Source organism: Eptatretus burgeri, chromosome 6 (assembly GCF_056783735.1).
Source record: "Eptatretus burgeri isolate ZD-2024b chromosome 6, Ebu_testis_v1, whole genome shotgun sequence".
Lineage (NCBI taxonomy): Eukaryota > Metazoa > Chordata > Myxini > Myxiniformes > Myxinidae > Eptatretus > Eptatretus burgeri.
Genome location: NC_140966.1, coordinates 77,649,020 through 77,672,913, shown reverse-complemented (window position 1 = coordinate 77,672,913; position 23,894 = coordinate 77,649,020). Strand labels below are relative to the sequence as shown.

At 44.7% G+C, this 23,894-nt stretch overlaps 2 protein-coding genes across 4 annotated transcripts in view; one reads left to right on the top strand and one right to left on the bottom strand.

The window, feature by feature from the left end:
- LOC147025121 (EF-hand calcium-binding domain-containing protein 4A-like) overlaps window positions 1–23,894 on the bottom strand; it is a 73,590-nt gene that overhangs the window by 33,103 nt on the left and 16,593 nt on the right. For all 3 annotated transcript variants that reach the window (XR_015059351.1, XM_085885756.1, XM_085885757.1), the window contains exons 4-6: window positions 21,211–21,357; window positions 16,918–17,008; window positions 16–114 (exon numbers count right to left, since the gene is read on the bottom strand). Coding sequence is in view for 2 of the 3 variants with exons in the window: in XM_085885756.1 (XP_085741882.1) it covers window positions 16–114; window positions 16,918–17,008; window positions 21,211–21,357 (337 nt within the window). In the remaining variant the exon portion in view is untranslated. The remainder of the gene's footprint in view (window positions 1–15; window positions 115–16,917; window positions 17,009–21,210; window positions 21,358–23,894) is intronic.
- SVOPL (SVOP like) overlaps window positions 16,907–23,894 on the top strand; it is a 181,371-nt gene continuing 174,383 nt past the window's right edge. Inside the window, exons 1-3 of the mRNA XM_085885764.1 lie at window positions 16,907–17,039; window positions 20,997–21,100; window positions 21,622–21,712. The gene's annotated coding sequence lies outside the window, so the exon portion shown is untranslated. The remainder of the gene's footprint in view (window positions 17,040–20,996; window positions 21,101–21,621; window positions 21,713–23,894) is intronic.

The following is a 23,894-nucleotide window of genomic DNA, read 5'->3' as shown; positions in this document are numbered from 1 at the left end:
ATGTTTGCATCTCACCTGCAGATGGGTTTGTCTGATGTTGTCAATCTCAAGCTCTTTTGTCTCCAGCTCCTTCTCCAGCTCTCCACTCCTATGCAGACGTTTCTTGATGTCTTTCTATTTGGCAAATTGGAGTAAGTAAAAACAAGCATCAACATAAAAGTGAATTTAAAGAAAGAAATTCTTTCCCTTGCTCCTGTCATTTAGGAGTAAATATAATATATTTTTTAATTCACTTTTGTGAGCAATTCAAAACTTCATTCAACACAATCACCTTACTTTGTTACCCCACGCATGCGAAGCGAAAAGTGGGATTAAGCAATTGGTTCATGTCAATCTGTCCATCCGTTTATCTGTCTATTTACAAATGTCTGTTTATTATTGGGGAACGTATTATTTAAATTGAATGTTATATTTTGAATACAAATCGGAAATTCCTTTTTCTGAATTCATCCCAATCACACATGCACAGAGCGGAGTGAAATAAATATTTTTACTTTCTCTCTATCTCTGCCTGCCTTGTGAAATAAAATTGAAAACAAGAAAAAGAGCAATCGGAGATTGCAGACCCTTGCCAGGACTTGTTTTGTGTGGCGTTTGTGTTCTGGTGTGTCGTAATTAATGAGACATAAGTTGAACTGCCGCTTTATAACTGCTGGCAGTGATGACCAGGTACCAAGATGTCCCGCTTTGATGCAACCCTGCTTTGATTGGACACCTGACCCTAACCCATGCCTTTTTTAGCTCGCCTGTTCGAAGAACAGAGAGCTACAGCGATACCCATAGCGTGAGCGTCAGCATCAGCGTGAAAATGTTAAAGTTTTTGGTGCAAGTTATTTTTTCCTTTCTAATGTTTTTATCTACCACACTTTTTTTATACGCCCAATATAATATATATATATATATATATATATATATATATATATATATATATATATATATATATATATATATATATATATATATATATATATCGGGGCGTATTATGTGATTCCGTCTGTCCATCCGTCCATCCGTCTGCCTGTCCGTCCGTTCCTGTCCACACTCTAACTCCCAAAGTTTTCAACTTTCATGTTTCATATTTGGTACATAGGTACAGACTGTGGAGACTGTGTGTCGTGACATACGTTCGTCATCTAAAGTGGTTGCCATGGCAACCAGGATGCTGTTTTCCATCCGTTCCTGTCCGCACTCTAACTCCCAACACTACATATTACTTTTACTTTTCGATGCATTTCTCATGGCAAGGCAAGTACCATAAAATTCGGCCATTGAGCGCATCGTTATATAAGCCGCATCCCCTAAAGTTAAAAAAAAAAATCTGGAATTTAAACACACACAAGCCACACTGGTTTATAAGCCGCAAATGTTGCACAAAAAAACCAAGCGCAAAAACGTCCGAAAATTAGCCACAAAAAGTGATCGATCTTGCTTTGAGTCTAATCTGAACAGTGGAAACACCCGAACCATCCACTGTCTGTGTGTTAACCCAGTCTTCAAGTTCGTCTTCCAGTTCGGGCCATCGGCATTTCCTACATCAGAAAGCCTTTGTTGACTTTTTGCAGCGAGAAAGTTCGCCCCTCTGTGAGTTTTGAATTCCTCGTGTGGACCTTTTGTTTACTGATTACAATGTACAAATACATATTGTGACGTCCACGGGACTTGAACAGTCCCGCCAACGTAGAATGAGCCGAAACGATGGAGGCGATTTATTTGTTTATAAACCCAAACATGGCGGTTCTAATCGCTCTACCGCAAACGGGACGAGGAAGGTGGCACGAGTCACTTTTCACTGAGTTGATGATGTTTATTTGTTTTTTTATAATTACCAGAAATAACAAGACTCGGCAAGAAGAGGGATCCGGGGCGATTCGACGGGATGGTGTGGGATCGGGCGTGGGGAAAAACACAGACAATTCCAATGAATATACAGTTCTCAATCCCTCGAAGGCGCCAAACACACACACACACACAACACGTAGCTATCTCTGGTGGTCAGGCTGGACCGTGGTGTGGACGCAACTGTCCCTGGATCGGCGTCGGACGAGCTGGCCTTGCTCTCGTCAGGGGGGCAGGAGAAACCGCGGTGCTGTCGACCTCCTGGTCCTGGCCCAAGTCCGCCCACAGCTGCCAGGGAACCAGCTCCGGCGCCAAGCCGCGAGCAGGAGAGGGAGGCAGGTCCGCCCGCCGCCCGAACTCCGAGTCAGCAGAACCCCAGAGCCAACCAAAGCGAGGCACGAGGCTCGGCAAGGCTCCCAGACACGATCAAGAGCACAATCGACTCAGCACAGCAACCAGGACGCTCTCTGCCGCCACAGCTTCCACACCAAAAAAACACGATCGTTCTGGTTGTAATCTTCTTCTTCTTCTTCCTTTTCGACCCTGAACAGAACCTTTTTATCCTTCGTCCTCGTCACTCCCAATCGAGCCGTTTATTGGCCCACCGCCATCGCCTTCCACCAATCGTGATCACGGGGCGGAGCCAACCGCTGCACTGTCCTGTGACGTCACGGCCAGTCTTCAGAGAATACCAATAGGGGTTTACGCAGACACACTTACCCTATCCCGTGTCCCTATCTAATTACGTGACATTTATCATTTCCCCCTTGAAGAAATGAACATTTACTAGACAACTTATCACCACTGAATCGCTACTTATTACATCGAGATCCTGGTAAACTCGAACAGCATGGCATACCTAATTAAACATCCTAATTACCCTTTGAATGCATACCCCCCCTCAAACGTAACACTGCCCCCTCCTTTGGTACCGCAGCTCCTGCAAGGTATATCACAGGCGCTACCGTACCAGCCTTAACACTTACTGACACATCTAATTAACCTAACGAAATAAAGTAGGAGGGGCAATGGGCAGCGAGTCGCAGCTAACTTACCTATCCTGCTTAATGTACTACCCCCTTATGGCCTTATCCTCGCCTAAACAATCATTCGTTTTTTTAAATTTATTTATTTTATTTTACTTCATGAGAGCACTGAGCGAAGTTGCACTCCATCCTCCGGATCATCGCTCCTGCCCAGCACTCTTCCAGTGATCTGGGGAGGGGAAACAAAAGGTTCCACAAAAACACAACACTTATACTTTACATTCCTACTCTAAGCCTTAACGACACTATTCACAGGATATTTACACTTGACCGCCTCCCCCAGTGGATGCTAATAGACCCAGCGTTACCTGGGGAGCCAATTTTCAAATTTGCTTGCCCCAAAATTATGCGGACATCATGCCCTTGCTGCACCTGTCAAGTTGTGCGGGATCGAGTGGGACTCACACATCTTCACAACACTCACACCATGGTCATCATCACATTTCTAGGTCATGGTCCTCATTTTAATCATGCAGGCTGAATCCCATCATGGCCGTGGGGTGGGTTACCACAAGATGATGGGGGCATCTCAGGTGCAACCATGCCCACAGGTAAGCTTTAGTCCAGCCCGGACGTTTCTCCGCCCCGCTCCCTTTGATTCCCTCCCCCCTGGTGGCCATCAGCTCTAATCCCGTACAACACTCTGGAAGGGGTCTCACTGGCTCCTCTGGCCTTCCTGGGTCGCCAAGGTCCTACCCGCCTTGGTCGCCCAACCAGACCCTCTCCCAGTTGCCTCCAGACACTGTCACCATTAGCCACCAGGTGGTGAATCTCCTTGAAGGGGGTCGCAATTCACGCTCACCGTGAGCTTCCGCAATCCCCGTGGACAAGCACATCATCCCCACCCACAAAACCCACATGACTCCCCCACCCCATCAGCCTTACATGTGACACCTGCATTTCTAACACTTCACCGACCATGACCTTCCCTGTTACCACACCATGCCCAATAAAAAAACAATGTGTGCACCATACATTTCACTTCTTAACTTAAAACAACTCACGCAGCACTTCTCACCCGATCCACGCACCAACCATTGGACAGCCACTCGTGCCCGCTTTGTTTCCAATTACCCACTGTCCCGATTGTCACTCTAAAACCCAGCAGAACTTACAAACCCATGCCAATTTTTTCACAATTCACTTATTTTTTTTTTTTCACCAAAGGAGGGCACTTCGCCACAATCTCAGCAGCCGAGCATGGCCGTATATGCTCAGCCCAATCTAGTCTCCCCGACCCCCGACAGTGATCTCCGGACCCGACCTATGAAAGGGCATCTCGGATAGACCTGGCGGTTCAGCAGGAGGATTCACCCTCCCCGAGTCCAAAAGTCTATTGGAGGGTCCCTCCATCGCCGGGTACCGGCAATATCGTTGCATGTGTCCTCGTCACCCGCACCGGAAACAACTCCCCATAAAAGGCCCCCCGTGAGTATCGGTGAAATGTCTCTTCTGGTTCCGGACCCCCTCGGCCATAATCGAATTGCTCTTTTGGCTGGGCTGGACCCGCCGCTTCGGCGCATCCACTACCAAATTACCCCTTATCAAACTTGACAGTTTCTGGCAAATTTCCTGAAACATTTGGGTAATGCCAATTTCTCCCAGCCCCCCTCCCTGATCCTGAATCTCCGCCTGTCAGATCGTCACCGATGGCCTCTCTGTAACCCGACCCGGCCGACTCCACGAGGCCAGCCTGGCTGCGCACTCAGCCGCTCGGTGAACGGTGGGTGGATCCTGTAACTCCACTAGCGCTCGGACCTCAGGGTCAGGGAGAGCAGCTAAAAATTTCTCTAGTGCCAGTCTGTCCCATGCCTCCACTGTAAGGTCCCGATACGCGATTCTGACTGATTGGTAAATGTCCTGTGCCAGCTCCTGCACTGTCTCACCCGGCTTTAATCTGCGGTGCTGGAGCTGGGCCCGCACCAGATCACAGTTTGCCGCGAACCCAAACCGACGGCTCAACGCCTCGCAAATGTGGGAGCTGGTCAACATCCCCTCCGCGATCACGTTTAACACATCTGCGGCTGGTCCCCGCAACGTTGCCACCAAATTCCCTGTACGTTCCTGCTCATTCCACCCGTTTAGTCGGGAAATGCACTCAAATTGCGTCAGAAAAGCTTCAACGCTCCCTGACCCGTCGGAATTTACCAGGGCGATCACTTTTACAGTGGCCCGCTTCTCAGTTTCTCCCTTGTCCGAATCCAGCCCAGGGATCAAACACCCTTGTGGCTGCGTATCCAATTTCGGAGCCCACTGTGGCCAAAGATGTTTTGTGGTGAGGGTCTCATGGGTCAATTTTGCCTCCTGTTCCAAACGTTGAATGGACCGATTCACCTCTTCCCGCAGGATCTTCTGGGCCCGCACAACCTCCTCCAAGGCTCCGTCGCGAGTTTGTAGCTGCTCCTCAACCAACCCGGACACTCTACTTACAAAAGACGGCTCTACCAGGCCTTTATCCAAGACTTCATCTTGGCTCATAATTTTATCTTGTTCGTCCAAACGAGCCTCCAATCCTTTTACCTCCTCCGCCAAATTCATCCCTTGCTTCCTCAGCTCTCCCCACTCTTCAACTTGCAGCTGCATACGAGCATCCACACAGGCACGATGACGTTCCAGGCTTTCATCCACTTTATCAACCCGAATGTTCGTTGCATCAATTTTATCTACCAATTTTTTCGTATATTTTCCCCCTCCAATGTAATTTCTACCTTTGTTTCCTCCAATCTATCCTCGAATTTGCTTTGTATTTCTCCCAATTTAACATCCACACACTCCTGCATCTCAGTTTTCGTTTTCTCCATCTTTTCCCCCAATTCATCCCTCATTAAATCAATCCGTGCACCCAACTGTTCCCCCATTACCCCCAATTGATCTGTCATTTCTGCCCTCTGTGCCGTCATTTCTGTCCTCTGTGTCACGAATTGATTTTCCATTTGTGCCGTCATTTCTGCCCCCTGTGCCGTCATGTCTGCCCTCTGTGTCACGAATTGATTTTCCATTTGTGCCGTCATTTCTGCCATTTGTGCCCCCTGTGCCGTCATTTTTGCCCCCTGTGCTGTAATTGCACTCATTAAACGTTCCAAGATTGTCCAGATCGTCATCGTGCCAGTTTCCGGCGCTGCCGGCTCCGTTACGGGCGATGAAGCACGGTCCACGCTCGGAATGGGGGAGGTTCCAACCCTACCCCCGTCTCTCCCTTCTTCCCCCGACTCGCTGCCAGACACGTGGCCTTCCTCTTCAAACATCTGCACATCTGCCATGGTGCAGAAGTCCCGTTTGCCGCTAATTAATTTAAATTTGAAAAATCCCGCCAAAATTTTCCCGCGCTCGCGCGCTTTTCTGGAGTCATTTTATATTCCAATTCGTGGCGAGATTTTAATCCTGGTATATAATTTAGAGGGGTTCGAACATCCCACTTCTGACACCAATGTGATGTCCACGGGACTTGAACAGTCCCGCCAACGTAGAATGAGCCGAAACGATGGAGGCGATTTATTTGTTTATAACCCAAACATGGCGGTTCTAATCGCTCTACCGTAAACGGGACGAGGAAGGTGGCACGAGTCACTTTTCACTGAGTTGATGATGTTTATTTGTTTTTTTATAATTACCAGAGATAACAAGACTCGGCAACAAGAGGGATCCGGGGCGATTTGACGGGATGGTGTGGGATCGGGCGTGGGGAAAAACACAGACAATTCCAATGAATATACAGTTCTCAATCCCTCTAAGGCGCCAAACACACACACACAACACGTAGCTATCTCTGGTGGTCAGGCTGGACCGTGGTGTGGACGCAACTGTCCCTGGATCGGCGCCGGACGAGCCGGCCTTGCTCTCGCCAGGGGGGGGGGGCAGGAGAAACCGCGGTGCTGTCGACCTCCTGGTCCTGGCCCAAGTCCGCCCACAGCCGCCAGGGAACCAGCTCCCGCGCCAAGCCGCGAGCAGGAGAGGGAGGCAGGTCCGCCCGCCGCCCGAACTCCGAGTCAGCAGAACCCCAGAGCCAACCAAAGCGAGGCACGAGGCTCGGCAAGGCTCCCAGACACGATCAATAGCACGATTGACTCAGCACAGCAACCAGGACGCTCTCTGCCGCCACAGCTTCCACACCAAAAAAACACGATCGTTCTGGTTGTAATCTTCTTCTTCCTTTTCGACCCCGAACAGAACCTTTTTATCCTTCGTCCTCGTCACTCCCAATCGAGCCGTTTATTGGCCCACCGCCATCGCCTTCCGCCAATCGTGATCACGGGGCGGAGCCATCCGCTGCACTGTCCTGTTACGTCACGGCCAGTCTTCAGAGAATACCAAAAGGGGTTTACGCAGACACACTTACCCTATTCCGTGTCCCTATCTAATTACGTGACATTTATCATTTCCCCCTTGAAGAAATGAACATTTACTAGACAACTTATCACCACTGAATCGCTACTTATTACATCGAGATCCTGGTAAACTCGAACAGCATGGCATACCTAATTAAACATCCTAATTACCCTTTGAATGCATACCCCCCCTCAAACGTAACAATATATTGCTTTAAAATTATTTGGATCAGACTTCATTGCAATGCTTTATAGAAAATATTATTAGACTCGTCTTTTAAAAACGATTAATGTATAAACAGGCGAGCATTGGGTGGCTTTGACACCACTCTGGTTTTATATTGTTACGAATTTGTAATTCGATTGTACACAACATACAGGTTCCTTTAGTCAGCTATGTCGATAAGTGCTTGTTCCCTAGATAGCTCACCTTCCATTGTTTAAATGTTTAGAAATCGATTAGATGCACTGCGGATCAATTTAATAGTTAGGGAGCAAACAATGGAGACGTCCCTCCCCCCTCTTCTGCGAAGAGGAAGAAGAACCCTGCCATCCCGTGATTCATGATGTCAACAACTCCCTCCCACCCGTGGTTGAGCGGGGGATGGATCACGAGAGCATTAGTCGCGCAGGGGAGGGGGGGGGCGTAGAAGGATAAACAGGAGATCCTTTTCTTTGTTCGGGTTCATTCGGGTGGTTCAGTAGAGCTTCGGCTCGATCTGCGAAGAGGATAAGGAAGAGATCCTCGAGTTGGTTCATGTCCGGGGGTTCAGTAGAGCTTCGGTTTCTGCTTGGCTGGTTGTTCAGTAGAGCTTCGGCCACTGCTTGACTCTGGTTAGGGTTGGAGGCTTTTGAAAGCTTTTTGCTTCAAGCTGCCTTGTTTGGAAGAGAGTTGAGCTTGGTAGTCGGCTCGAGCTGCGAGTGGTGGCTTCTTATTCGTGGTTCGTGGAGCTCTTTGTTCTCTGTTTGGTTCACTGCTTGGTGCGACTCATCGACCTCTTGTTGGAGATGGTTCCTTGGGGGAAGCGGCGCATCGACGGGAAGGATCGGCACATCGACAGGAAGGATCGGCGCCTCGTCTCACCAGCACGTGTTGAGAAGCACGGGAGCATTCACGGGAGCTCGGGAAGGATCGCGGCTCATGGCGATTGGGTCCAGCTCGCTCTTGCTGGAGCCCGGGTCCGAACAACTTGAAGACCACACGAGGTGGAGAGGTTCGAGATAGGCTCTGGGTTTCAGCTCACCTGTCCTCCGAGCTGGAGCTCGTTAGGCCTAAGTCACATTTGCTCTCCGGCAAGGATACGGCGGCCGTACGCCCTCTGGATTGACAGAAACGTGCGGCGGCCGCAGAGTTTCTGCGGTGGCCTCAGGGTGGCCCTACACCATTTGGCTATATTTTACAGGCCGTAGGGTCGCCGTGGAATTATAACGCGGAGTTATAACTTTTTTTCATTTCTATGTTCGCCGTAGCAATTGGACATGCCGAAACAAAAGAACTGGTTAAAAAAAAAATTTTTTAAACCCACTCGTTACCGTCCGTCTGGCCACACGTTCACCTTAGGGCCCCCCTGCGGTCGCCTTGTGGGCACCTTGCGTCTGCCTTGAAAATTATATGGCCGCCGCAGGGCCCCCTTAAGGTCACCGTGCAACATCAAATCAAAGACCGTACGGCACCCCCACGTTTTCGGTCTCCACAATTTCTAAATACGCCGTGCGGCTCCCCGAAAAATAAAAACATAGGTGACTGCTACATTGTGTGACCATGGAAATACTGCGGCTGCCCTATAATTGCAAGTGGCTTAGATTTTGTAGATCCCACGGCCGCCGTGGCAAATGTGATTTCGGCCTTATTAAAGGCCTCTGCCACCATTTCTTGGGTGTGTGTGTGTGTGTGTGTGTGTGTGTGTGTGTGTGTGTGTGTGTGTGTGTGTGTGTGTGTGTGTGTGTGTGTGTGTACGTGTGTGTGTGTGTGTGTGTACGTGTGTCCGTGGGCCCGTCTAACAAGTAGGAAACTGTTAAGTGCTTTGTGTGCTGTAAATGTTTGCATCGCATTTCGTAAAGTCGGAATAGTTCTGCTCTTACGTGCTTCTCTCGTTCCCCATAATTATAATAAATACCCCAATTGTTAAATGTTTTCAGCTTGTCGCGTCCATTCCCTCATTGACTGAACATTTCGTGTGTTGGGAGTTAGAAAGCCGTTGGTTTGCCGTAAAAGGGGGACATTTGGACCGACGGTTCTCGGCGATTAAGCCGCTCGGAATCGCGCACGGGACAGGCTCACCTCGGCGGCTTGTTCCGTACGAGTTCCGTCGAGGGTGGAATACCCCGGTAGTTGGATCACGTGGGTATTTAGGTAAATTGAAGATTGGCAATCGACCCTACCCCACGTGATCTGCCCATTGGCGTATTTCGGTTCTTGTACAAGGACCCGTCGCTCTGACTTATCCGGGCGGCGATCTATATTCCGGGCGATCGGTCGGGCCGACTCGACTTGCGGCTCCGTTCAGAGTGGTCGGTTGGTGGCCGACACCCGGCACCGTAACAATATTATTATTCAATTGAATTTAGAATGGGATTAAAATAAATTCAATGAAAATCAAATGGAACACCAAATAGGTGCAGTCCTGCATGCCAAAAATCCAAATCCATTGGATCATACTCTGTGCAGAGCATTGCTGCTGCCTAAGCAGTCTCCTGGGCTATTGGGCACAATCCTGGACAGCTCACCACTCCGACACAGGATACTCGAATGGCTCAATCATCCGAGCAATCTGGTACTCATTTTGCCGACCTCGAAAGGATGACAGGCTGAATCAACCCAACCTGGTATAAATTCAATGTAAAAGCAGGATTTGAAATCGGGACTCTCGGATCCCAAGCCCACCACCCTAACCATTATGCCGACACCAGGAATAGTCCTGCATTGGAGTAATCAGAAGGAACCCAAACAAGCTCTCTCTCTCCCTATCGAGTGCAGCCTGTGGCTGCTGGTTGCATCATTGGTTGGGACGTGGCTATGCCACTGATGCAGTGTCCCCCTTACCAGTGCACTGGTACTCATTTTGCTGACCTCGGAAGGATGACGGGCTGAGTCAACCTCCTGGTGTATTAATTCAGGACCCAAGGATCCTAAGCCACCACCCTAACCACTCAGCCAACACCAGGCTGGGTACCCAAACAAGCAAAAAGCAAAGATGAAGTCATGAGGCTGAACCTGAATAGAATTTGCATTTCAGCTGCTACTCCTCTACCCTCAAACCCATCCAGGCATGACCAAGTGAGCCTTATTCAAAAAAAAAAAGATCCAGATCAAAAAAAAAAAAAAATTATAGCTGCCAGACCATGTGTCTCATCAAGTTGAAATTTTATAACATGTATTCCCCATCATGACTCGATCATAACTTTGAAGTTTAACGTCAATTGATTAAGTGGTTCCAGAGAAAACATTTAATATTTTTCTTCAATGCAGCTGCCAAACCATGTGACATCAATTATTCCTCAACAAACTTGTACATCCAAGGCTTGGGGAACATTTGTGTGAAGTTTCCCCTCGATCTGTTCAGCCGTTCTGGAGAAGAATTTTTTTTTGGGGGGGGGGGTAAATCCAACATGGCTGCCACATGTGACCTATGATGTCATATGTGTGAACCTTTTGTTCCTCGTGAATAGGCGGCCATATGTGTAGTTTCACCTCGATCTGTTAAGCCACTTCAAAGAAGATTTTTGAAGGTTTAAAAAAAATGGCTGTCGAATCACGTGACTGATGACATCATCAATTTTCTTTTCTGTGGACCATTTTCTCCCCAGATGACCCTCAAAAATTTTCATACCGATCAGATGAAGCATTCTACATATGCAATTATGACGTCATAAAAAATCACACTCATTCCCCATGAGGAGTACTTGCTGTGTGCCAAGTTTCACTTCTTTCCCTTGTGCGGTTTCAGAGATGGAGGCCCAAAGTTTTTTGTTTTTTTCTAATATGGCTGCCACACCACGTGACCTATGACGTCATAATTATCATTAAAACATTCTACTTGAGTCGTCGCCCCAAATTTTGAAAATTTCATCTCGATCCAACAAACGGTTGCAGAGAAAAAACACAAAAGTTCTGTGCGGAGAAACAAACGGACCCAAATGCAATGTCTGTCTTTTTTTGGCGAGGGTAGTCATTCCAAATAGGACACTTACTGTTTTTAAAGATGTCAAAAAAGGGCACATGTAACATGCACGAAGAACCGATGTAAAGTGTTTGATGGGATGTTGTTATAGACACTGCGTCAATGGAGGTAAATTGTGGAATTCATTTATTTACATGACTTTTATAATATTTATTTTTATTTCAATTGAATCATATACTTGAACACTGCAGAACACCAATCACATTTTCTTTGCACTTCCAAGATCTTCCCGTTTTACAGTACTTGGACATGTTAAATAAGGTGGTGTCTCAGGGTGTTGTATAATATTGCTTCAGAGTGCTCAACTTCCAGAATCTTTTTTTAACGATCTTTAAAAACATTATTTTATTTAAATTGAAGTACGGTATATACATATATATATATATATATATATATATATATATATATATATATATATATATATATATATATATATATATATATATACATAATTTATTTATATGACTTTTACAATCTTATTTTATTTAAATTGAATTATATACTTGATATGCCTGGTGTTGGCTTAATGGTTAAGGTAGTGGGCTTGGGATCCTAGGGTCCTGAGTTCAAATCCCGCTCAGCTGTTGAATTAACACCAGGTGGGGTTGACTCTGCCTGTCATCCTTCCGAGGTCGGCAAAATGAGTGCCAGCATGCTGGTATACTGTGTCGGAGTGGCGACCCGTCCAGGATTGTTCCCAATAGCCAAGGAGACTGCTTCGGCGGCACCTACGCTCTGCACAGAGTATGGTCCTAATGGATGGATATACTTGATCACTGCAGAACACAAATTGCCTTCTTTGCACTTCCAAGAACCTCCAGTTTAGCAGTACTTGGACATGTTAAATAGGGTGGTGGAAAAGACTTCTTCAATAATAATATAAGACTGCTTCAATATCGCTTCTTATTGTTTTCTTGTTTTTTTTTTGTATACATTCTCGAGGCTCGTATGAGAGCTAACACAATGCACAGCAAGGGTGGGCATGAGACAAGAGGAGCGGGAGAGGGGAGGACAAAATAGTGGGGAACAGACATTAGGAGATATGTGGAAGGGAGAGGGAAGGGGTGGGGAACATGGGGTATACAAGATGGACACTACACGGACTTTCAAGAAGGAAAGCAGGGAATTTGAAGGATGTGGGTTTGGGGTGGATTAATGGGGGTAGAAAAGATCGAGGTTTTGGATGGGGGAAGATAAGAGGTGGTGGTGAACAGCTGTTTTGAAGGCCTGGAGGGAAGAGTGGGATTGAAGAGTGAGGGAGTTTATTCCACAGGTGGGAAAAAAAGAGGAATAAAAGAGTGAAGGTGAGCAGTGATTCGTGATTTTGGTAGTTTTACCAGAAGGGGATTGCTGGCGGACCTTTAGCGCACTGCGGAAATATGATGGGGACATATCACAGACAGAGCAGTTGGGGGGGGGGGGGTCGAGACCGGAGAGGAGACGGTAGAAGACAGAAAGACCACCAACTTGCCTGCGGTGAGATCGTGAGAGACCCAAAGACTCGGCCTCATTGCAGGAGATACCAATGATCAGAAATGCCTTGGTGTCCACAGCGTGAAGCCGAGAAAGGTGAGAGGCAGGAGCACCAGCTCAGAGGGGAGAACAGTACTCCAAAAGCAGAGCAGCCTCTTCCATAGGCTGCTGTCGATCCGGATGTCACATCAGAATTGCGTTTCTCTTCGTTTACCTCAAGAGTGTTTGTAATATTGGATTTTGTTAAATCGATGGTAAAGTATCAATTTGTAATTGGAATGATGCTGTTTGTAATGAAAATATAGAGAGATTGAGTTTAAAGGAAGATCAGGAAATAATGAGGGTTTCCACCGCTGACATTCATGGATTCGGCATTTGCAGATTTGCCATGATATTGTTACGTCTGGGGGCGGGGGGGGGGGGTTATGCATTCAAAGGGTATTTTGGATGTTTAATTAGGTATGCCATGCTGTTCGAGTAATACCAGGATCTCGATGTAATGAAGTCGGGATTTAGTGGTGATAGATTGTCGAGTAAATGTCCATTTCTTTAAGGGGGAAATGATAATTGTCACTTAATTATATAGGGAAACGGGTTAGGGTAAGTGTTGATGCGTATTCCCTTTTAGTATTTCCTGCAGGCTTGCCGTGATGTGAAAGAACGGTGCTGCAGACGGCTCCGCCCCCTGATGACCATTGGTGGAGGATCAATGAGGCGCTCTGTTGGGACTTGCAGAGACCCTGGAGCATGGGGCGGCCTGATTGAAGGATTGAGAGAAAGGGAGGAGATATATCTGCAGACGGCTCCGCACTCTGATGATGATTGGTGGAGGACCGAAGACGGAGGACGAATGAGGCGCTCCATTGGGGAGGACCAGAGACTCGTATCTTGATTGCTTCACGTTTTTCTGGAGCAAATGCTCGACCGAGAACCAAGACGCCGAGCCACTGCTCAAGAGCTTCTGCAGTACACTTTCCTGCAGCTTGCAGGACCTCCTGCCTGTATATTGTCCCTCATGTGAAATCGCCCACGCCCATAATTTATGCTCGAAGCGTGGCTTTGCTGCAGAGTAAGCTTGAAGCCCCTTCCTTGTGCCTTTCTTCGTTTTGCTCTCGTGTTCTGCTGGCTCTGGGTACGTGACCGGATGTTGGGTAGACCTGCCTCTTTCTCTCACCTGCTCGCTCTTGGCGCATGAACTGGGTTCCCTGGTGGCTGTGAGCGGTTTGGGCCCACACAACAGGAGGTCCACGAATCAAGAACAACACCACGGTGGCTGGCTGGAGCTCACAGGCCAAGAACTGCCTTTCTGCACTGAAGGTTTCACGCAAACATCTGCACCACCGTGCATCCTGCCCTGACAGGCGCAACGCCAACTCGTCCGGCACCCACATCCAATGACTTTTGCATCAACACCACGGGCAAGCCTGACAAACTATCTACGGTGTGTGTGTGTGTGTGTGTGTGTGTGTGTGTGTGTGTGTGTGTGTGTGTGTGTGTGTGTGTGTGTGTGTGTTTGTGTGTGTACCTGGTGCTTTAGAGGGTTTGAATTTCGTGTACCGATTTTATTTGATTCTTTACATTTTGTTGTATATACATTGAAATTGTTTGTGCTCCCCCCCCCTCGCCCGAATCAACACCACCCTTCGTCGGATCACCCACGGATCCCTCCTCTTGCCGAGCCGTTTTATCGCTCTTGTGTGTAAATAAATCAACGCTATTTACTCAGTAAAGTGCCACGTGCCACCTTCCTCGTCCCGTTTGCTATCGAGCGATCAAACCCGCCACCCTTGGGTTATAAAAATAAACCGCCTCCATCGTTTCGGCTCATCTTATGTTGGCGGATTTGTTCAAGTCCCATGAACGCCACACTATCATTGAAATACTTTGTTTACTTCACAAGTGTATGTAATTCAGTATTTTGTTAAATTAATTGTGTTGTATTAATTTGTAATTGGAATTATGCTGTTTGAATGAAATTATAGAGCGGTTGAGTTTAAAGCAAAATGACGAAATTGTGTGAGGGGTTCCAGACGTCTCGTACGCGGATTCGGCATTTGTAGTTTGGCCATTTTTTTTTGCCAAATTCCTTCAAACACCAGCTGTCCAGCCCCTCCCATGCATAGGGTACCTCGCTTCCGCTAATCAAATAGATTTTGCTTTGAAATTCACAAAGAGGAACATACAAGCCGGGAGGCGACGATGGTTCGTGGGCATTATTAAGGAAGCCCTACCGTAAAAACCTATCTCTTCCGTCAAAATTGACCAAATCAAATCGGATTTTTTTATATGTTGTACTTGTGGACATTACGTACAGCTTTTAGGAAATGATTTTGCGAGAAGAAAATCGAGAGGAAAATTTTTTTAAAAAAAAGTTCAAGTGGGAGTGTCTCTGCCCACAAGGGGCGTGGGACGCCCCTCATACAACAAGACACAACTAGACCATGATATCTAGCTTGTGTACAAGTTTCATCAAGATCGCATCAAACATCACGGAGCTATGCTCTGGAGAGAGTCACAAACAGACAGACACACAGACACAACGAAAATGTGGTCACTGCTGGCACCCGCGGACCATTAACTTTTGTAAAGCAAATCCGATAACCAAATGCTTTATAAACAATCACAAGGACAAAGGAAAACCTGATAAAACAAAGATTGCACAAAACGGTGAAAAGCAAAAAAAAGCCTCGTCACTTGCATGCAACAACAACAAAAAACGTTCCTCTTCGCTCGTCGAAACTACTGACTATTAAGATATTGGCAGCACTATAATAGTATATTTGTGATCATATTTTGTAATGGAAGCAGATAGCTCAAAACGGAAAGGGCAAACTGCAGATGTAATTGCCAAAAAAAGGTCCCCCTGTGGGACGATGTCATCATTGATTGAAAAAGTATGGTGTTTCGCTCAATGAAGTTTCACTTTCTGCACATTCCTCCATCTTTTCTTCACTCAATAGAATCGTCCCAACAGCAGAAAAAGTTAAATTTAATGCTTTGCTTAAATAAATACACTAAGTTATAAAAAAAATCACTAATTTGTTATAAATGTTTGGATTTCACTCCAGATTTCGACACTTATTTTGTCCACCAGATCTGATTCTCAAATCTGATGTAATATTCAGATTAGGTACTTTAATTAGTCCGTGAGAGTAGATCGTGTTTCCAAATCGAGGCATGTTTGAATGGGAAAAACAAAATGGTGAATTCAGACCCCATCGAGGGCCAGCAAGGTGTCCGAGGGTGTCCAAGGATGCACCTGATAAAGGATATAATTAGATAAGGTCATTAATCATGCACTCCCCTGGAGTTCCCTGAGTATGCATGCAAAGTTTCAGGCTGCTATGTTTCATGGTTTTTGAGTTATGGAGGAAATTCTAGTGAGGATGACATCTCATTCAAGCTTACTCAAGGAGCTTTTTGGTTTTTGTTTATGATTCTCGCTTCTTCTTTAAAGTTTAGACCAGAATTGTAGGCAAGAATGTTTCTTTTAATTTTTTTTTCCACAAAGTTCACCCGAGTTTGTTTCATGATTCCCTGATTGCTTCTCCTTCACGACTCCTACTACTTTAATTGCACCAACAAATCCCACATTCTGGCTTCTTGTGAGGTCACCAACACTAGTTTTCCCTCTCCACACCCCTCTATCCCGAGCATCCTCTCTCTGCATCCCTCATGTCTCTCTCCTGCAGCATCTTATGTCTCCATCCACCTCAGTTTTGGTCTACTCCTGCCAACTGCATCTAAATTAAAGACCTGCCTGACAACACACCCCTCCCCCTTTCTCCCCCCCTTGACCATGTGCACAAACCAATCCAGACTTGCCTCCCAGGCCTTTAACCTCTTCTTTGCCTTCACTGTTTGTCTTAATCATCGACTTTATTTTTATTTTCATACATCATTTTATATTTCCAATGTAAGAAAAATGTAAAAGGTCAGGGCAGGTACTCCTTGCATTCTCTGAAGCTCATTAGCTTAATTTGTTACATGCAATTACTTGGGTCCATCATCCATTCTATGCCTTATACAGTCCTGAGACAATGCACAGAAGCAAACCTGTTTGGCCAGTCGCTCCTTCTCCATGTGAATCTGCTGTTCCAGCTCATTGTAGAGTTGCTGCACCACCTGACCATGCTCAGAGTCTTTCCTGAAATCCACAAGGCACGCTGCTACCTTAGGTAACAACTAACATGGACACATACATAATGCTTCATTTTCCTAGGTAGTACATGTCTGAAAAACAAACGATGGTTTTATGCAGCGTAACAACTCATTAAGAGAAACGGGTCAATTCAATGCATGGTTTGATGTGTCGACTGATCAACTTAAGCTGTTTTCACATGAACATGGATAGATACGGATCTGGTAAAAATCACGATCAATGGTTTTCAATGTCTGTGTTCACATTTCTCCGGACATAGATATGGGCATGATTAGTCTGATCGCACTATGTAGCGATTGAAATCGTATCTGCAATGCCACCGGACGGCAAATTCCACCATTGAGGTCATAATCTTCAATACATGAAGTATCGAGAACCATGCTACTCCATTCTTCCATAGCTGTCAACCCAAACCTGCTTGGAGTCAGGAGTGAGAATATTTCATACCCTGGGTCCAGGTGCCGCAGGCCCCGGTCAGGTCCAGAGTGACGCCCCAGTGGGGGGCTCAGACCCCCTTGCCAAGAACAAATGTAGTGAATTGGAACCCAAATGGACAGCTCTGGTGGCTATAAATCTTATTATAGTAGTAAAGGAGAAGGGAGAAAAAAATATTCACAATTAGACTGAACTCCTCAAACTAGTGGTCTTTCAGTATTCCAAACTTATATTCAGATATAAACTTCAGGACATATTGTGACAGTGAAATCAATTATTTCCAGTCTCGAATTAAAAAAAAAAATTCACCTTTTATCACAAATCTGCCCCACTTTCAGCTGTTTGAAAATAATTTCTGTACACATAAATGGATGGTTGCATAGTCTCGACTGAGAACTGTGCCCAGTCACCTCTGAGCTGTCTAGCCTGCGTTTGAATCCCCACCCAGGTATAAACTGCCATCCTGGTGTTTAGCAGGCAGAGCGAGGTATCAATGCATTCGCCGTCCATCAGATGGATGTTACAGATCCGTCTACGTTAAAAGGTCCCACGGTATATTTTGTCAAGATTAGGGAAGTTATTGCCGACTTCTTGAACAAATTACAAGTTCCAGCATAAAGTGCGGGGAGCAAGTGGTCTGGTCTTTTAGGATATACTTCGGAACATCAAGTTACACCGCTTGTTCTGTCAGTGAGGTTTTTGTCTGGTTCAGCAGATCCAGTGGCCCCACAACAACCCCGAAAGTGACTGTTTTTCATTGGTTGGAAATTCAAATGTTTTGACTCGGGACCTGTCAGTGCAATTTCTTCAAGATAGTATATTTATCCGGTCCGTTAGAAGCAGACTGACTTTTAACCTACATACTATAGACATCTATCAAAATACCCAAAAGGGTTGCAGTTTGACGTCATTCTATCGTTCTGTGCGTCATTCTGTGCCAGGAAAGTATCTACACATATGGGTTTGAAATATCTGCTACAATTCTACAACCAAATTAAGCTGGCAGCTGCACGAAGGTTGACGATGAGCTCCAACTGGGAATCTCAAGACCTGACAAACTGTGGCACCAGTGTTTGGAAATAAAAAAAATACTATGTCTCACTTGATTCTATGTAAAGAACTTAACTCTATCATGTATTTCAGAGATCTGGAGCAAGACTGTGTTCTGATCACTCCAGATGCGCTTATGTATTAGTTTGTGTGTTGAATAAATGTTCAAATGTACAGGATGACTCTGATCGGTGCTGAAAGAGTGGAGAATTTGATGGAGCTCATGAGAGGAAACCGTTGCCTCGACAATACAAGACTCACTAGGCACAAAGATACTCCAAAAAAAAAAAAAAAATACAGTCTGGATCTGCATTGCGATACCATCTGTGCCTTCCTTTCAATTTCTTCTTTTTCTGGATTTCTTTACATACACTCAATATTATAATCAGAAACGCATCATCCAGCAGAGAACGTTGCATCCTTGACATAGCTAGTGCCATCTTGTTCCTTTGTGCATGAAGAACCTATTTCCATACCTGTGACGCTCTTTATATTCATATCCGTATCCATATATATGTGAACACAGTGTCCGATTTCCTGCATGCCTTTTTGCCATATCCGCATGCTGTATTTGAATCCGCACCTGTATCTACATATGCATACACATCCTTATCCGTGCACTGTATATGCAAAACATAGTCTTAGCGAGACTTCAAAAATGAAAGATGGCACCTTAGCATCCAGGAGACCGCAAATGTGACAGTATTAATATACTGCCAGTCTACAATCCAGGACACCACCACTCTACAATGAGGCATCACGTCTACAATGAGACAGGATACCACCACTCTACAATGAGACATTAAGTCTACAATGAGACAGGATACCACCACTCTACAATGAGACAGGATACCTCCGCTCTACAATGAGACAGGATACCACCACTCTACAATGAGACAGGATACCTCCGCTCTACAATGAGACATTAAGTCTACAATGAGACAGGATACCTCCGCTCTACAATGAGACATTAAGTCTACAATGAGACATGAAGTCGACAATGAGACAGGATACCACCTCTCTACAATGAGACATTAAGTCTACAATGAGACAGGATACCACTGCACTACAATGAGACATTAAGTCGACAATGAGACAGGATACCTCCGCTCTACAATGAGAGAGGATAACTCCGCTCTACAATGAGACATTAAGTCTACAATGAAACATTAATTCTACAATGAGACAGGATACCTCCGCTCTACAATGAGACATTAAGTCTACAATGAAACATGAAGTCGACAATGAGACAGGATACCACTGCACTAATATGAGACATTAAGCCTACTATGAGACAGGATACCTCCGCTCTACAATGAGACATTAAGTCTACAATGAAACATTAATTCTACAATGAGACATCAAGTCTACAATGAGACAGGATACCAGTGCACTACAATGAGACATTAAGTCGACAATGAGACAGGACACCACTACTCGACAATGAGACATTGAGTCGACAATGAGACAGGACACCACTACTCGACAATGAGACATTAAGTCGACAATGAGACAGGATACCACTACTCGACAATGAGACATTAAGTCGACAATGAGACAGGACACCACTACTCGACAATGATACAGTAAGTCGACAATGAGCCAGGATACCTCCTTTCTACAATGAAACATTAATTCTACAATGAGACAGGATACCTCCTTTCTACAATGCGACATTAAGTCGAAAATGAGACAGAATTCTACAATAAGACATTAAGTCAAAGGTTGTGCTTCATGAAGTTATGATGATGGATAGAAACACACCATGTTCCATTGCATGGGATAGAGACCCTTGATGTGTCACATTCTACTCAACAGGACTGATCTATAAAAAAAATGTGATTTGTCTCTTCGATTGTTCACATCGTGACATTGTATTTTCCACCACTGTTGATATTGATAATAATTGTATCACATCTTGACATTGATAATTATGAGAATCCACTCTATATGTGATATGAAATGTCTCCTTTTGAAATGTCATTGGATGAACAATATGGACTTCTCGATTTAAGAGTAAAGAATTGAGGATAGTTACTATTAATATGGATAAGAGAAGATGGACTTCTTGACTCCACATCTCCCAGCAACCTCCTCCCTTCCCTTTAATTCTGTCTTTTCCTACTATTCTTTCATTTTCCTTCCTCCTATGCTCCTCCACTCTAATTTTAATGAGGTTATTTTTATAAATTCTGAAAACAGTTGGAACTACTGTATGTCTCTGCACATCCACTTTTATTCCTCATTTTGGAAAAAAAATAATAATAATAATAATAATTAATGAATGATTAATGCTACAGGTCCAACTTACTACTGTATCAGAAATTTTGGTGTGAACTGTTGAAGGAAATAATATGATTCAAATGTTTTCAGCAATAATACACCACCACACCATGCTTATGATAGATTGTCATACATCAGTGCACTTGGCATGTGAAATCAGTGCACTTGCACGACGTCATCATGCTGTCTGTCGTTGGGTGTGCAGTGATCTGACATGATGACATGTGAAACGAGACTCGAGTCAGAGCTGTGGGACACATTTTCAGCAAGCACGGCCCTGCTTGATGCCAACAACTCATCATCTGATTGGTAAGGGGACACAAGTACTTTTGAGGTACAACCTGATTTGGATGCAGAAACGTTGCACCCGACTATCCAGCGGCCATTATCATTTTCTGATTGTATTGCAACATACTTACACTCTGAGGGCTTGCTCAGCATTTTTCTGCTCCTGCTTTGCCTCGCTTATCTTCTGAGACACCTTGGCAAGAAGATTTTCAAAGTTCTTGAGAAGTGTTGGGTCATCCCGCTGCAGGTGCAGCCACAGTTCACACACCTCATCTTCACTGCACCCAGTAGGAGGTGAAGATAACAGTTTAATTTGTGATAAATATATACGTATGTAATGGTGTCAAATATTGTTTTTGTTTTTTTTCAACTAAATCTCAATAAGCAAGAGATATAACTATGGATTAATTATTTATTGGAGATTTCACCTCATGAGGCAGATGTTATTGGGTGAAATTGTATATTCCACTTTAGCTGTCTCAAATGTCAAAGTCCTTCTTTCATAAAGTTATCAAAACAATCTAATGCCTGGTATCCACTAGGAAGTTCTGAAGTAGTTCATGCTGGAACTACAGTACGAGCTACAATCAAACTCTCTTCCCCATTTGTCGAGGCCAGGACCAGGATGACCAGGTATGTTTGGAGGAAAGATTTTGGTTGATTTTCCGTCAGCTTGTGCAGGATTCTGCTGGGTCAAGATGTATGAAAGCATCTTATAAGACTCGTGTAAATTGAGAAATGGCATCTCCTGCAATGAGGTCAATGTACAAGCCTGGAGCCTGGATCGGCCTTCTGTGCACCACTCCCCCCTCCCCCCAGTAGTCTACTTCGTTGATACATTTGTGTTCTTTATGATGTCCTGGGTGAGAAAAATAACAGACACCTTGTTGATAGGTACCCATAGTCACCTGGTGATTTTTGTATTCTGAAATTTTGGGGATGAGGTTGCTTAGCAGGCTCCTGTCTCATTTTTAACATCCTGTTTGTTGAATGTTGTATATCATTTGAAACGGTACTCAATTGCCTGTCCAATGGTGTATCAAGTGTGCATTTCTAATGAATATTCATCCGAACAGTCATTCCGTCACAGTGATAAATAATCAAAGCAAACACCATAAAATTTCTCAAACTAATTGACAGGTCTCATTCTGATTTTGTATATGTCACTGTAAGTACTGTGTAATTTACTGTACCCATTGGAGGGATCACTTGGTGAAGTTTTGAGACCAACCTTGACAGCTTGTGATGATTTTTCAGTGTGCACAGCCAAGGTATTAAGATTACATCATCACACAATTTATCCACATTGTGGCTCCTCACAAATAACTTTGCAGTCTCTACGGGCGATGAAGATTCAGAGTTCACCGACTCCACTCTAACCTAACATCAGTGATATTTTATTGTTCATTTGGATGTCATGGATGAGAAAAAATTTGTTCAGTTATATATATTGAGATATAATTATACGGTAGACCCAATATTTATAAATTATCAAATGTTTTCAAAGTGATTTTTCGTGTTGAAATTTAAAGGGTTTGTGTAGTTCCATAGACTGTCCATCCCATTTTGAATGTTCTGCTCCAAGTGTTCCATATTATTGGAACAGTCATTGAGGTTTTTGAGTGTTCTGTTCCAAGTGTTTCATATTATTGGAACAGTCATTGAGGTTTTCGAGTGTTCTGTTCCAGGTGTTTCATATTATTCGAATAATCATTGAGGGGTGTAGTTCCTTAACAGACTCTCCATTCTGTTTTGAATATTCTGTTCCAAGTGTTCTTTAGTATTGGAACAGTCATTGAGGGGTGTAGTTCTTTAATAGACTGTCCATCCCATTTTGAATGTTCTGTTCAAAATGTTCAATGTTATTGGATCAATCATTAAGAATTTTGAATGTTCTGTTCCAAGTGTTCTATAGTATTGGAACAGTCACTGATGGGTTTGTGTAGCTCCTTAACAGACTGTCCATCCCATTTTGAGTGTTCTGTTCTCAGTGTTCTATAGTATTGGAACAGTCATTGAGGGGTGTGGTTCCTTAACAGACTATCCATCCCAATTTTAAAGTTCTGTTCCAAGTATTCCATATTATTGGAACAATCATTGTTTTCCTTTTTCAATGATGCGATTGTTATGCATACCCGATAAATAATGACCTTATCAGAGTAATGTACTCACAATAACAATTGGGGGAAATGCGAGATTAAATGTTCAAACAACCTCTATAAAGGCACATAGTTTCTGCAGTTGTGATATTTGATCGTGATAACTAATATCGAAACGTAATTATTGGTGGTGGCAGCCATGCGAGTGTAAGTGCTTCTTCCCTTCTTCCCAGCCAAGGATAGCAATGCTTAATTTTGGTGAAGATCCAAATCCGGATCCAGATTCGAGAATTTTTCAGGTGATTCTTCACCAATGCGAGAAGGGCCCAAAAACTGTACATAGCACAATATCTGAAACGGTTATGGATGGATTCACATGAAACTTTGTGGACAGGTATAGAGTGCCACGAGGAAGAATTTATTCAATTTTGGTGAAGATCTGAATCCAGATCTGGATACGAGAATTATTTAATTTTAACTGATTCTTCACCATTGAGAGATTGGGCCAAAAACTATGAAAAGCATGTTATCTCTAAAAGTTGAGGTATGGATGACTTGTGACAAAACGAGGTGGAAGAGTTGGTTAGGTGACAAGAACAAACCGATTTGATTTTCAGATCCGACCTATCAGTGGCATACACAATTTAAACTGTGCAGTCTGGCGGAGGAAAGCACTCTACCGAGTGCCGTTCCGTTTTGCCAAGTGTCACTCTATG